This window comes from Delphinus delphis, chromosome 4 (assembly GCF_949987515.2).
Source record: "Delphinus delphis chromosome 4, mDelDel1.2, whole genome shotgun sequence".
NCBI classification, from domain to species: Eukaryota; Metazoa; Chordata; class Mammalia; order Artiodactyla; family Delphinidae; genus Delphinus; species Delphinus delphis.
Window position 1 is genome coordinate 99,307 of NC_082686.1, and position 15,076 is coordinate 114,382.

The 15,076-nt window shown below is 44.1% G+C and overlaps 1 protein-coding gene across 1 annotated transcript in view; it reads right to left on the bottom strand.

Moving 5' to 3' along the window:
* Positions 1 to 10,768, bottom strand: part of PRMT2 (protein arginine methyltransferase 2) — a 42,691-nt gene extending 31,923 nt beyond the window's left edge. Inside the window, exons 1-4 of the mRNA XM_060010181.2 lie at positions 10,719 to 10,768; positions 9,393 to 9,489; positions 3,527 to 3,634; positions 2,681 to 2,863 (exon numbers count right to left, since the gene is read on the bottom strand). Coding sequence (XP_059866164.1) covers positions 2,681 to 2,863; positions 3,527 to 3,634; positions 9,393 to 9,431 — 330 coding nt within the window. The 5' untranslated portion in view covers positions 9,432 to 9,489; positions 10,719 to 10,768. The remainder of the gene's footprint in view (positions 1 to 2,680; positions 2,864 to 3,526; positions 3,635 to 9,392; positions 9,490 to 10,718) is intronic.
* Positions 10,769 to 15,076: the final 4,308 nt, after the last annotated feature.

Genomic DNA, 15,076 nt, shown 5'->3' on the forward strand with positions numbered 1-15,076 from the left:
AACAGGCCTGAAAGAGTTAAGGCATCTTGGTTATTCTTTAGCTGTTACTACTAACAAACACTGGTAGCTAGACTTGTCCTTCACAAAGCTAAACAAAGTTAATTACTCTGATTCCACATGAATCGTACCCTGCACCTGGCATTTACTCGATGCATTCACTTGTAGCAAATCACCCCTTGTAGCTGTTTACATTTCAGAAAGAAGGTCGCAGGCCGCCGATAACCCAGAGATGAATGGACCCAATTACCAGGCTGCCTGACGCCAGCAGTGACTGTTTTAAAATACTGCAAGAAGAAGAAGAATGCAAGATCTTCACCACTTTGATCCTATCACTTATCCTGGACTGTGAGTTCCACCTACCAGACCCCCTGTAATTCCCCAGAACACGCGGGCACAGTTCTTGAGGCGCTAGCCTGCTGGGTCTTCCCTTTGCCTGGCAAAGAAAATACAAAGCCTCTCTATTTCTTATCCTCCAAATCTCTGTCTCTGTATTTCTATTCGGCATCGGTGCACAGGGAGCCAAAATTTGCTGGCAACAGTTTCAAAAAAATAAACAGACGAGGCCATGAAAATGCTAAAAATTAGGAGAACTGCTAGAGGCCTAGCTCTTCCAATCATTGAAAAGCATTTGGACCTGCAGAAGAAATAACCAGATAAATGACACAGAACAGAGATTCCCAAAACAGACCCTAACAATTTGACATATGATAAATGAGCGTTTCACATTATGCAGAAAAGGAAGATTAACCAAAAGCTGGAACAGCTGTATATTTGTGGGGAAATTAAGTCGAATTTTACCTTATTCTTTACAAGTAAATTCCGGATTGATTTAAATATTTCATTGTTAAAAAAATGCAATCACAAAAGTTCTAAAAGAAAGCATGGATATTTATAATCTCGGAGTGAAGGCCTTGAAAATAGGACACAAACGCAGAAGCTACAAAGAAAAGAAGGACAAATTAGACCATATAAAGATAAAAAGTTCCATGGGGGAAAAACAGCAGCAAATGGTCAGTGTGATAGATATAAATACAAGCTAAACTGCCTATTTAACACATAAATTGACAGAAATCAAACAAAAAATGGGCAAATTATATGAAAGTTTATCAAAAAATAAGAAATACAAAAGGCCAATAAGATATGAAAGAAGATCAATCTCACTTTAAAAAATGGAAATCAAAACCGAGATACATATTTCACCTTTAAGACTGGAAATCTTTTTTCACTCTGAAGACTTGTGGTGGTGAAATACACCTTCTATGCTGTTGATATCTTTCTGGCGGTCAACTTGGCAAGATCCACCCAAGTAAGAAACACATACATACACCCTTCAGATTTACCCAGTGGAAAGTCCAGCAAAGGTTTAGCAGGATTCATGTAGGAGGACATCCATTACAGCATTGCTTGCTGTGATGAAAACTAAATATGATCCTTTTCAAATCAACACAATACTCCGCAGCTGTTGTAAAGAACAGACCTTCAAAACAGTACCGCTGCGTGAGAAGAGCAAGGTGAAAAACTGTGTGTGACACTATTCCTCTTCTATAAATTTAAAAGAATAAAACAGATGCAGCTTAGATTTGGAAGAAGCACAAGCACTGTTGCTGAAAGAAATCTCAAGGAGCACAGTGAGGAGACAGACTCCAGGTGCCGCTATGTCTTTCTTAGTAGACGGAAACCTCTAAATATGTACACACATCAGTGGGTTCTCATTTCCTTTAACATTTTTAATTGTCAAATATGACACACCTACAAAAAAGTACACTAAAAAGTACTTTAGAGTTTACTTAACACAGTCACATTCCAAACACTCTTGTACCCACACCAGAACCCTGCCAGTACCCCTGAGCATCTCACCCGGCCTTGCCAAACATAGAACACCCCCTTACCAGTAACCACCATCCAGATTCTCAGGGGAATCAGGCCCCTGCTCTCGAGAGCTCCACAACTCACATGTACATTCATAGGCAGCACCTTTTAACACTGCCTTGTAACTTATATAACTGAATCAAACATAGGGTATTCTTTGATGTCTTCCTTCTTTCACTCAACATTGTATTTGCAACGTTCATCATGCATTTAGTTTTATTTAGTTTAAAATATAAACAGGGTTGTCTGGACCACAGGACTTTGGGTCTTTATTCACATTGGAAAAAAACAAACTAATAAGCTAGTTATTTATAGGTATTACTGTTGATTTATATAATTTTTTTGTATTTCATTTTTAATGTAAAAGTTATTACTTTTTTTTTTAAATACTGAGAAAGGTTCATAACTCCACTGCTCAAACAATATCTCTAAACCAGTGGTCTGCACACTACAGCCCGTGGGCCAGTCCAGCCCTCTACCTGCTTTTATATGGCCTACAAGCTAAGAATGGCTTTTACATTTTTAAACGGTTTTTAAAAATCAAAAGAAGAATATGACACATGAAAATCATATGGAAGTCAAATTTCAGTGTCTATGGATAAAGTTTTATTGGAACGCAGCCCTGCTCACTTGAAATTTTGTACAGCTGCCTCAGCATGTGGACGGCAGGGCTGTGCAGCTAAGGTGAAGAAAACATCTGTGGGCCCTGCTCTGAATGATGCGTAGAAGCCCAGAAATTATTTTTAAACTTAGAACCTAAAACTAGCGAGAAGCTAGCGCCAGCTGGCTGGGCGGGCAAGGGAGGCAGTACCAGGGTCCCGTAGCTGCCGAAGTACTCCTCGTCCTGCCACGAGTCCTCGGGGCCCCAGTCCTCCAGGTGCTTCCCCAGGTGGTTCGCAGGGATGTACCCGCAGCAGCCGGCACGCTCACCCCACCACCAGTCGGCGGTGGTTTGTCTCAGGATGAGAATTTTTTCTCCTCTCGAAAAGCTGAGCTATAAAAACATACGGAGAAATGAAAATTAAAGAAAAACCTGCAGTTCGTATTTCCGTGATAAATCCCCCATCACTGGGGCCCAAATCACAGCAATTTCGAAAAGGAGTCAATGGGTAAATGCATCAACTGACAAGATATGAAAATGATACCAGGATTTTAAGATTTTTGTGGAATATCTACACAAAACAAAAGCACACCTCAATTGATATTTTTTTAAAAAAAAGATTAAACATTTTCAAACAGTGTAAATTTCTTAGAACAAAATTTCTAACAGCCTCTTCACCGTAACTCAGCTAGGTGGTAGCTGATTCGCTTACTGGAGGCTTATGCTAAGAAATTCCTATTACAAAGTAAACAATGCTACATTCAAGTAGATATTTTTATTTACACCCAATTTTTCATTAATTGGAATAGGTTCTAAGTAAGGGTTTCAAAGCAGAAACTGAAGCAGGTACCTCCACCCCCCGTTCCTCACCCGGGAATCCTTCACATCAGGCTTGGGACCCGAATTTGTTAGGCTGGGAGGGTCACCCACAGGTCTCCTGTGGCAGTGAAGTATCTGAATACTTCTTTATTTAAATCTGCTATGACTTCTGCAAATTTTACATCTAATCCTGTCCCTGAACATGCTGAATCCACAAAGCATAACCCACATGGCTACCTGCGTCTCATCGGTGGCAGAATAGTCTGCGATGGCCACGAACTCCTCGGGGTGCACAGTACCCTGGAGGTTCCCCTCCTCGCCCTGCACGACGGGGTCCTCTCCCTCCTGTTCAAAGCAAGGGAGAAAGGGAGGTGACTGTGGGGCTGCCCTTCCTCTCCTCCCTTCTCTCTGCCTGTCTCTCCATCTGTCTCACTCCACCTGTCTCTGCCTCCCCGTCTGTCTCCATCTCTGTTTCTGTCTCTCTCTCCGCCTCTGTCCTCTCCATCTGTCTCTGTCTCCGTCTGTTTGTCTCTGTCCCTCTCTGTCTGTCTGTCTCTGCTGTCTCTGACTCTCTGTCTCCATCTCCATCTCCGTCTCTGTCCCTGTCCCTCTCCATCTCTGTCTCCGTCTCTGTCTCTGCCTCTCTGTATCTCTGTCTCTGCCTCTGTTTCTGCCTCTTTCTGCGCCTCTGTCCCTCTCCGTCTCTGTCTCTGTCTGTCTCTGCCTCTCTCTCTGTCTCCGTCTCCTCCATCTCTGTCCCTCTCCATCTCTGTCTCCATCTCTGTTTCTGTCTCTCTCCACCTCTGCCTCTCTGTCTCTGTCTGTCTCTCTTGGCTCCAGGTTATTAGGATGGTTTCAAATCAAGATTCACGTGACCACGTTTTCATCCTACAAACACTTGGGGTCGTCTCCACCAGCAGAATGAAAGGATCTCACCCTTCCTCCACCTTGACTTTAGTCTCTAGTACAAAATGACTCGCATCCTTAAGTGAACGTCAGAGAAAGAACAGGAGGCACCGTGAGTGACCACTTAGTGACTGACCCCATCAGCAGCAACGCTCTGAAGGTGGTGACCGGCCCAGGAGAAAGCAGCCCTGTCTGGGTGTCAGACCCGAGGGCAGAGCTGGGCGGCCGTGCTGCGGGCCGACAGGGGGCAGGGCGCAGCCCTCGGGGCGCACTGCTGCTCAGGACTGGAGAGCGCGCCCTGGGTCTCCGCTGCACGCGGCCAGCCTCCCTTTGTGTCCAAACGGGTCTCCCTGGAGGCCACACCAGAGGCGGCAGGGCCCCAGCTCGCGATCCAGTTCACTGCAGCAACCCCGCCCGGACATACGTTTAAACAGATTTTCCTAAACGTAACCATCATTCATGTTCATTTTAGAAAATGTGTGGAAGAACAAGAGCACAAAGAGGAAAATTAAAACTAAGTGTGAGCTTTGCTCATTGGTCAGAGATCAATGACGGTAACATGCAACCATTACAGCGCTTCAGGCTTTCTTCACGTGCACACGCAATACCTCCTTATATGGTGTTTACCCGGATCATAAAATTCTGCCTCATGACATATTTTGCACTTATTAAATTCTGAACATTTTTCCCCATCATTAAATACACTTCTAAGCACATTTTCAGTATCTCACAGTATTCCATTCCATGAATTATTGTAACTTATTTATCAAATCTCCTATAAGCATTTAAACTGTTTTCAGTTTTGACTAGTATAAAGTATGTTAAGGTGAACTTGAATATGAATCGGTCTGTCCCTGATAGTTTTCTTAGGACAAATTCCTGAATATGACACTGAGGGTCAAGGTCTTTTACGGCTTTGACACCACCACCTGATGCCTTCCATGGGGCGGCCGCTCGAGCTCCTGCACGCGAGGACATAGCCTCGTGAGTTCCCCGCGCCTGATCAATAGAGGATGTTCATCACTGCAGCCTCTGCCAGTCTGAAGGCAAGAAATTACCTCTTGGTTACCTCCATTTGCCTTCCTTTGATTATTAGTGATCAAACATGATTTTACCTATACACTGGTCGTCTTTTTTATTTTAATAATCACCTGTTTGTATCCTTTGCACATTTTCCTATCACAGTAACGCGATTCGTTTCTGCTCACCCTCGTCCTGTGCGGCTCCACCCGCGCTGTCTGTCACCGGCCCCCCACACCCCCGACCCTCATGGTTGCCTGGTGTACATGGAGAGGGAGGAGGGTCCCCACACCTCCCGTGCTCGTGTCACACGTGCATTTTTTCTTTTGACATCGCTTTTTTTTTTGCGGTATGCGGGCCTCTCACCGCTGTGGCCCCTCCCGTTGCGGAGCACAGGCTCCGGACACCCAGGTCCAGCGGCCATGGCTCACGGGCCCAGCCGCTCCGCGGCACGTGGGATCTTCCCGGACCGGGGCACGAACCCATGTCCCCTGCATCGGCAGGCGGACTCTCAACCACTGTGCCACCAGGGAAGCCCTGACATGGCTTTTTGTAAAAGATACCAGACAGTTTAAAAAATTTTTTCTTTTTCACTCACACAATAACTTGTGGCAAACTCCCCACCTGCAGAACTCTACATAACATACGCATATATGCTACGTACGTACATATGTACATACATAACACATGGCTACATAACATTCCGCAGCGGGGATTCTGCCTGAGCCTTAAGTCATCTTCGACTGATGGACTTGCTCTGGATGTCCAGTCTTCTACCGCCACAACGTCTGTGCACATTTATCCTGACATGATGACATTTTATCTCTATGAGACAGAGTGACAGGGCTGAAACATAAACATAGTTTTCACTCAAACATTTGTCAGATTCTTTCCATAAAGGATGTGGCACTTCACACTTTAGCAGCAGTGCACGGAGTAACCGTCTTTAATTTTTGCCAGAGGAATAGGTGTAAAGACTCCAGAAAAGGTAAACATGTGGGGAAACACTATTACTTATACTTTATAAAAAAGACTTTTGATAGTATAGAGAAACAATAATAATTTATTGTGGGTTTATAGCATATATAGAAGTAAAATATGTTACAACAACAGCACAAAAATAGCGGTGGTAAATGGAACTAATTTAGAGGATTCTTGTGAAGTGGTCAAAAAAAAAAAGACTAGAATAGGTTAAGGATGCATATCGTAATTTCTTGGGTAACCATCAGAATAATATTGGGGTGGCCAAGAAGCTTGTTCAGGTTTTTCCATAACATCTTTAGAAAAACGCAAGCAAACTTTCTGGCCAGCCCAAAAAGGTACAGCTAAAAAGTCAACAGAGGAGATAACATGGAATTACAGAGAATGTTTTATTAATCTAAACGAAGGCAAGAATGGAGAAAGGTAAAAAGGAAGAATTGTGACAAACAGAAAACAAACAGCAAGATGTTAGGCTCATGTTAGACTTATGTTACATGTTAATGGACTGAATACTCCAATTAAACGGCAAATATTATCCGACAGGAAAATGAAAGACATAACTATAAGCTCTTTACAAGAGGAACACTTTAAATATATGGAGTTAGTTTGGCTGAAAATATAGGTATATATGTGTCTGTGTGCCACGCAAACACTAAGACAAAGTAGATGCAAGGCAAGAAGTATTAATAGGTAAAAAGAGACTTCATAAAAATAAAAGGGTCAACTAATCTAGAAAACAAAAACTAACCTAAACATATGCACCAAATAACAGAGATTCAAAATATATGAAGCAAAAAGAGATAGATCCAAAAGGAAATAACAAAAAAAACAGACAAATCCACAGTCACTGTGGAGATTTTTGAAACTCATCTCTCAGTAATTGATAGAACAAATGGACAAAACATCAAACAGGATATAGATTTGAGCAATACTAATAACCCATTTGACAGTGAAGACATTGAACACTACACCCAACAACTGCAGAACAACTTAGTCTCTGCAAGTGCACATGGAACATCCACTAAATAACCCTTACGATGAGACCATAAAGCAGGCCTGAATAAATTTCCAAAGATTGAAATGTTATATTTTCTGACCAAACATAATCAAACCAAAATTAACTAACAAAAATATAAAATTTCCCACGTTTGGAAATTAAGCAACACACTTCTGAATAGCCCGGAAAATTTCTAATTTCCATTGTGATATATTAGAAAGTATTTTAAGTGAACAATAATGAAAATACAATGCATTTAAATGTGTGAGGTGCAGCTAAAGCAGTGAATAGAGGAAAAGTTACAGCTTTAAAGAGATTTTATATATATATATATATACACATACATACACACACACACACACACAAATATATATGAAAAGAAAGGTTTAAAATCAGTGATCCAAGCTTCCATCTCAGGATGCTATGAAAAGAGAAAATTAAACCCAAATAGAATAGAATAAAGGATATAAAACCAGAAATCAATGAAATAGAACACAGATGGACAAAGAGAAAATTAACAAAGGTTTCTTTGAAACATAAAATTGATAAAATCCTAAAAAGATAAAACGCAAACTGTAACTATCAGGCATCTCTTCTGTGATGAAGAATGTTATTACCAGGATGAACACAAATATTATTGAAATACTACCATGACTCATAAATAACCAGGAAAACTAAAATCACAAGATACCATTTCTAACACACAGACTGACCAAAATTAAAAAGCCTGATGTTCTCAAGTGTTAGCAAGCACTTTGGGCTCCTGGCAGACCTGTGAACTGGTAAACCACCTGGGAGAACAATTGCTCATTATCTAGTAAAACTGAAAATATGCAATCCCTTCCATCCTACAATGCCATTATTGGGTAAATACCCTGGAGCACATGTGCACAAAGAGACACACTGAAGGATGTTCACTGCAGCACTGTTTGAAATAGAGAAAAACTGGAAGCAATGTAAGTGTCCAAAAAAAGGGAAAGAGATAAAATGTGGTATATACCTAACGTACAACAGTAAGACTGAATAGACCTACATACCTGCCTGTGAATGTGATACATTTCATATAAGGAACACACTACAGGGACCATCCTTCAGGACTAAACCAGCTGTACCCATACATTAAAGACAAATCCCTCAAAAGTAACGTAGGTGGAAAAGGCAGGCTGCAGAGCACACACAGACTATGACACCACTTAGGTAAATTCTAAAAAGCACACAAAAACAGTATCATATGCTGCTCAAAGATGCCTACTTAAGGTATAAAAGTATAAAAGATGGTGCAGAAGCACAAATATCAATTCATAATTCACAGTAGTGTTTGCACTTGAGACAGAGGAAGAAGAATGGGACTGGGGTTGGGGAACAAACTTTATTTATGTTTTTTTATTCATATATATACTTATATTCTGAAGTAAATATAACAAAATGTTAGCAAGTTTCCACTTCTGTGTAATATGTATTGATACTTGATGTCTGCAATGTTATTCTGTAAATGTTCCAGTAGTTTTTAAATTTCTCAAAAGAAAATTAAGAGATCCATGAAATTAAAACTTTTATGATTAATTTTAATCATATTTTAAGAATCATATTTTCATAATTTTAAGAAACAGATTAATGAAATGATCCAACTATAAATAAAATTTCTATATATAAAAACCCAAATGAATTTAGAACAATAATTAGAATGTAAAGAGAAAAAAAATGTTAAAATTGACATCACAGACATGAAAATGTTTTTTAAAAAACATTATTTATTAGAATATTCTGGTTCTTAATTTTACATAATTGACATTCCTTTAAATTTAAGGTGACTTTTTTTTTTACTGTTAACTTGAATGAAATTATATGTGGTCCCAGGCAGATAAACAGTATGAATATATAAATCTTTTCTAATGTCCAACCTGTCTCTAACATATTATGTCTGGGATGTTTTTAAACAACTAAAAAAAAAATGTGCTTTCTTCACCAGCTCAAGTGCCAAAAATGGAACCCTAGATTCCTGGGAAGTGTTTACAGTGCCCATTTCAGAATGTCATGTGTGACCTTTACACACTGTGCATTTCCTTTATTTAAGCATCCCCTGGTTAGTGGCCACCCTCTAAGGTCCAAGGAAAATGCCATCACGCTGGGCTGAGCTCCACTCTCTGTGATGGTCCTGGTCTTTAAATACAAGTTCTCACACAGCAGAACCGAAATTACCTGCAACTCACTTCTGGGGCAGTCACCTGGTGTTGCCATAATTCCTTTGGGATCTGCACATAGCTGCTGCTTTAATGTTTCATTTTCCCCTCCATTTCTATTTTAAAAAGAGAATGAGAAAATGCTTGTTATGTTGCATAATAATTAAGTCCACATAACTTTTAAAGTCCACGAAAAAGGTCCTCTACCAAATGGAAGTAAATGTAAATGAACAGAAATGAAATTTATAAACACAATTCTTACAAAATCAACTGAAAGCATTTAAAATTTATGAACTCCAAACAGTGTATATTTTCATCACTAGCCTGCAAGGTGTTAACTGTTCATTGGCCAAAGACTGTTAGTTTCTGTTAGATCACTGGGTTGAATTAAAACAATAAATTGATGTCAATTCCTTCCTTGGGGCCCTGACTACTTTAACTCCAATTAGGATTTCCTATCTGGGGCTTTAAAGTGTTTCCACTAACAGGAACCAAGGTCTGCATCTCCCAGAGGCTTTTCTTCTCATTCTCAATCTTATTTTTCCAGTGACAGTGTAACCCATACTACGCTCTGAGATGGATGTGTGTTTTTTTCAATTATACAGCAATTCTTTGTTTAAAATGAGGGCTTCACTTTATCAATCAAGACCCAATACTTCTTTGGGTGACGTTTGTAATTATAAATACTAATACACATGCATTGCATTTTCGCTGGAAACACTGCATAGGGGCCAGAATGGGGCTGGGCCGGTGGGAGGGCGGGGCCGGGTTGACGGATGGGGCCAGGGTGGGCGGGGCGGGATAATGGGGCGGGGCCTGGATGGGGCGGAGCTCGGTTGAGGGGCGGGGCAGGGTTGGGGGAGAGGGCCAAGGATCCTGAAGGGCAGGTGGCCAACGGGGTGGGGAGAGAAACACGGGAAGAGAGGATGAAGGGAGGGGCAGGGCGTGACGCGTGAGCAGAATGGGTAGTGAGGGAAGGGAATGTGACCTGCTCTCTGAGAGGGTGGGAGATTGGCCCGGAAGCCAAAGGCCGACGGGATGTGGGCGTGGCACTGGGGCGGGGCTAGGGGAAGGGCGGGGCACTGTGGGCGTGGTTGGGGAGATCGCGGGGCTGCGGGGCGATGGGTGTGGCGCCGTAGGCGTGCTCGGCAGGAGGGCGTGGCCCTGGCGGGGGCGGGGCCCCAAGCTTGAGGTCAGCACAGACGCGGGAAGGCGCGGAGAAATCTCGATAGGGGGCGGCGGCCTCGGACCGCCCGCTGACGCACACTTCGGGCGAGGACCCCTCACCTGGCATGTCCTGCCCTACGCGCGGTCCAGCCGCCCGAGCTGCCCACGGGAAACCTACCTCAGCCGCGCTTCTCCGCTGAGGTTGGCGTCCACACCTCCGACACGGAGGGGCAGCCAGCACCCACCAAGAACCCGAGCCGCCGCCCTCAGCCCGCGCAGGCGCAATGTACGCAGGCTGCCCGAGTAGAAAGCCCCGCCCTGGAACCGGCTTCGCGCGCATGCGCCGCCGTACACGCCCCGCTGTCCGGAGAGGGGAGCCAACGCCCTGGACTGCGCAGGCGCAGTGCGCTCGGGGGCATCCCGGCGAAGACTCGGTCCTGGACCGACCGCCCAGCGCAGGCGCGCCTCGCGGATCCCGCCTTCGGCCGTTGCGCGAGCCCGGGCGCTGCGCTCCAAGCGTGCGGGCTCGGGCTCGCGTCCCCGGGCGCTGGGGGCAGCCCGGGGAGGGGGCGGGGTGGCGGCGCAGGCCACGGGGAGCGGGAGCCATCCTGGTCTGGGGGTCAGAAACCCGCTATGAATGACAGAAGCGGCTGATTTCCGGAGCAGGACCCGCCTTCTTGTGCTTTTCTTGTAATAATTCAGTTAACCTTCCCAATCACACTGTGAAGTGTGAACCTTGTGTCGTTCTTTCCAGTTGACAAATGGAAGCAGAGTGATTTTTTATTTATAAACTTCTGAGAGGAAGTTTGGGATTTAAAGAAAAACAATAACGTTATTGGCCACTGCTATGGGGGTGGGGCAGGTGGTGGCTGGAGCCGGAAAGGTAGGAGAAGGTGGTCAAACTCCTAGAGAAAGTAGGGTGGCGGGTGCCAGGGCCTGGGAGAGCGGAAAATAGGGAGACGATGTGAATGGGTGTAGGGTTTCAGTTTCACAGGATGATGAGAATTAACGGGGATGAATGCTGGCGATCGTTGCACAGCAATGTGAGCTATTTAATATCACTGAACTGTACACTTATAAATGGTTAAGATAAGTTTTATGTGTATCTTACCATAATAAAAAAAAGAGCAGGAACACAAATTACCAATATAAGAAATGAAAAAGGAATTCAGTACAGATGCTGTAGATTTTGTAAATTTTGTAATTTTATGAAACTTTGTCCAAAAATTTTAACAAATTAGATAAATTAGACAAATTCCTTGAAGAACAACTTACCAAAACTAAACGAGAATATTTAGGAAATCTACATAGTTCTAGATTTTCGAAAGGAATGAATTTCATAATTAAAAATCTTCTTACAAAGAATACTCCAGGGGCTTCCCTGGTGGCGCAGTGGTTAAGAGTCCGCCTGCCGATGCAGGGGACACGGGTTCGTGCCCCGGTCCGGGAAGATCCCACGTGCCGGGGAACGGCTGGGCCCGTGAGCCATGGCCGCTGAGCCTGCGCGTCCGAAGCCTGTGCTCCACAGCGGGAGAGGCCACAACAGTGTGAGGCCCGCGTACCGCAAAAAAAAAAAAAAAAAAAAAACATTTTTTTAAGGAATAGGGAAACCATAGACTGGGAGAAAGTATTTGCAAAACATCTACCTATCAAAAGGTTCCTATATGAAATATATGACTCCTAAAACCGAAAAACTAAATTAATAAACAAATAAATAGAAATGGGCAAATGACTTAACAGACACTTCATGAAAGAAGATATACAAACAGTCAATAAGTACATGAAAAAAGTTCCTCAATATTGTTAGTTGTTGGGAAAATGAAAATCAAAACTCCAATGAGATACTTTTACACAGACTGGCTAAAATTCAAAAGACTGACACCCAAATGTTGGGACGGCTGTGGAGCAAACATAATTATCGTACATTGCTGTGGGAGTATAAAGTACAAGAGGCGCTACGGGAAAATGTTTGGCCTTTTCTTGTAAAGTTATACATATTATATAAGTTGGCTCTGGCTGCCACAATAAAATACCACAGACTGGGCGACTTAAACATCAGACATTTATTTTGTCTCAGTCTGGACGTCCATGATCAAGGTACCAGCAAATCCGGTTCCCATGAGTGCACTCCCCTGGCTTGTGGACAGCCGCCTTCGCGTTCTGTCCCCACAGAGCTCAGAGAGACAGGCTCTGTGTCTCCCCCTCTTCTCATAAGGACACCAGCCCTATCGAATTAGGGCCACGCCCTTCTATCTTCATTTAACCTAAACGGCCCCCTAAAGGCCACCTCCAAGTGCAATCACACTGGGGTTGGAACTTCAACATATGAATACTGGGGGGTCACACTGATCTACCCTACAGCCCAGAAAAAGAACTCCAAGGCATTCTCCAAAAGAAATGCAAGTGCCTTGCCCAAGAATGTTTATAACAAAAAAGTTGGTACCATTCTAAATGTTATTGAACAGGAGAATGGATACACAAACTGTGGTGTATTCCCACAATGAACACCGCTCACGAGATTTACTTTCACGTCGGTGAAATCACGACCAGCTTGAACTAAAAGGGACTGAGATAATTCAAAATGAAACCAGGCTGCCGGGGACCCCGACCTTCTAGGCTGAGGAGTCAGAAAAGGAAGGATGGGAGGCTGTGTGCCCTCCCAGGGAGCAGCGGGGGACTTGGACTGGGGAGCCTCCTGTAAGGAGCAGAACAGGCTCTAATCCAAACACACTTACTCCCGGGCCGGGGACCCTGGGAACTTGGCGCTGCTGATTTCGCGGCCGCAGCGAGCGGGCAAGGACACGTGCCTTGTGCTCCACGCTGCGTGAGTGGGAGTGTCTCTCATGTCTACCCTCCTGTCTCACCAGCATGTGCTGGGGGTGTGTGCAGGAAATTCAGACGACTTGTCTTCCTAGCTCACAAGTCTCTGCAACAAGAAGAGGTGCTGCTCAGGAGGCCCAGTGGCTACTAGACCTGACTGAAATCATGAGATGCTGAGCTTCAAGCCTGATGCCACAGTGGGATAAGATTTGGTGGGCGGCGGGGGCGGGGAGGGGGGGTCTGGGTACAGGGTGAGCAAACGCTTTATGTTTAAGGAATGTAAATACTTTGTGGCTAGAATGTTAAGTGTGGGAGATTGCAAATGCTGTCCTGAAAAATAAAACAGCCAGTTATTTTACCAGCAAAATGGATTTATTTGGGAATAGCAGAGGAATCGCAATTCAGGACATGCAGGCTATGGCAAACTGTAGGCAAGTCTAGAGAACACAGGAGAGGAAGGCCATTTCGCAGAGAAAAGGGGGAATTGGGAGGGGCTTCTTTGCAGGCAAGTCCACTGGAGGGAAGGGAGGCTTCAGGGTGACGGCTTCTCATTGGCTGGGCTACTGCTGGGCAGGAAGAAAACCCTCCTTCTCCTGCTGGGTGTAAAGTTGGCTTCCTCCGGCCCAGGAATGTGAACCGAGCTGGGAGGGAAGGTACGGGGCGGGGGGATCTCCCCATTCAGGGCATCCTGACTCCATTTTAGATGAGGTTTCTCTTTCATTTTGGCCCCCAAATGGCCACAGTACTCTGCAGTTTTTCCCAGCAAGAAGTGGACCCGTTGAATCCTGGCTGGCCTTGCAATGCACCCACAGAAGTCGCAGAAGTGACCATGTGCAATTTCCGAGTTTAGGATTCAAGAGGCCACTCAGTTTCCATCTCACTCTTGAAACCCATACCACCAGGTGAAAAGGCATAGGTGAGCCTGCTGGATGAGCAGAGATAGAGGGCTAAATCACACAGGCACATAAACACACACACACACACACACACACACACGCATATGCATGCACATGCACACAAGCACAAACACAGAAACACACAGGCACATGCACACCACACACACATACACACCTGACAATCAGTCACCTCCAGAACCAAAGCCACCTGGCTGACCAGCAGTAACCACAGACAGGAGTGAGTCCAGATGACACCAGCATAAGACCTGACGAGCTGAACAAATCCCAAATAACCAATGCACAGAATCGTGAGCTAAATAAATGATTGTTGTTTGAAAACTCTAAACTTTGGGACAGTTTGGTATGCAGCAAAAGCTAATTGATACATCAAGGAATGCTAATTAAAACCATAATGAGTTGTCACCACACGCCCATCAGAATGGTTGAAAGACTAAAAAAACTGAAGTGTTGGTGAGTACCTTGACCGATTAGAGTTACACGTTGCTGGGGGAGGGAGGATATAAGCCGGTATAATTATGTTAGAAACTATTTGGGAGTTTCTGGTAAAGTTAGACATATGCCTGTCCTGTGATTCAACAATTCCACTCATAGGTATGTGCCCCCTCCCCCCAAAATTGCATACGTGCCTCGACAGATAAGTGCAAGAAGGGTGCACAGTGGAGGGATGGCGTGAAGGAATCTTCTGGGGTCCTGGAGTGGGTCCATATCTTTAAAAGGGTGCAAATGGGTGTTGTATACTATGTAAGCCACACAATGTAAAGTACACCTCAATTGAAATTAATCTCTCAATGTCTTGAAA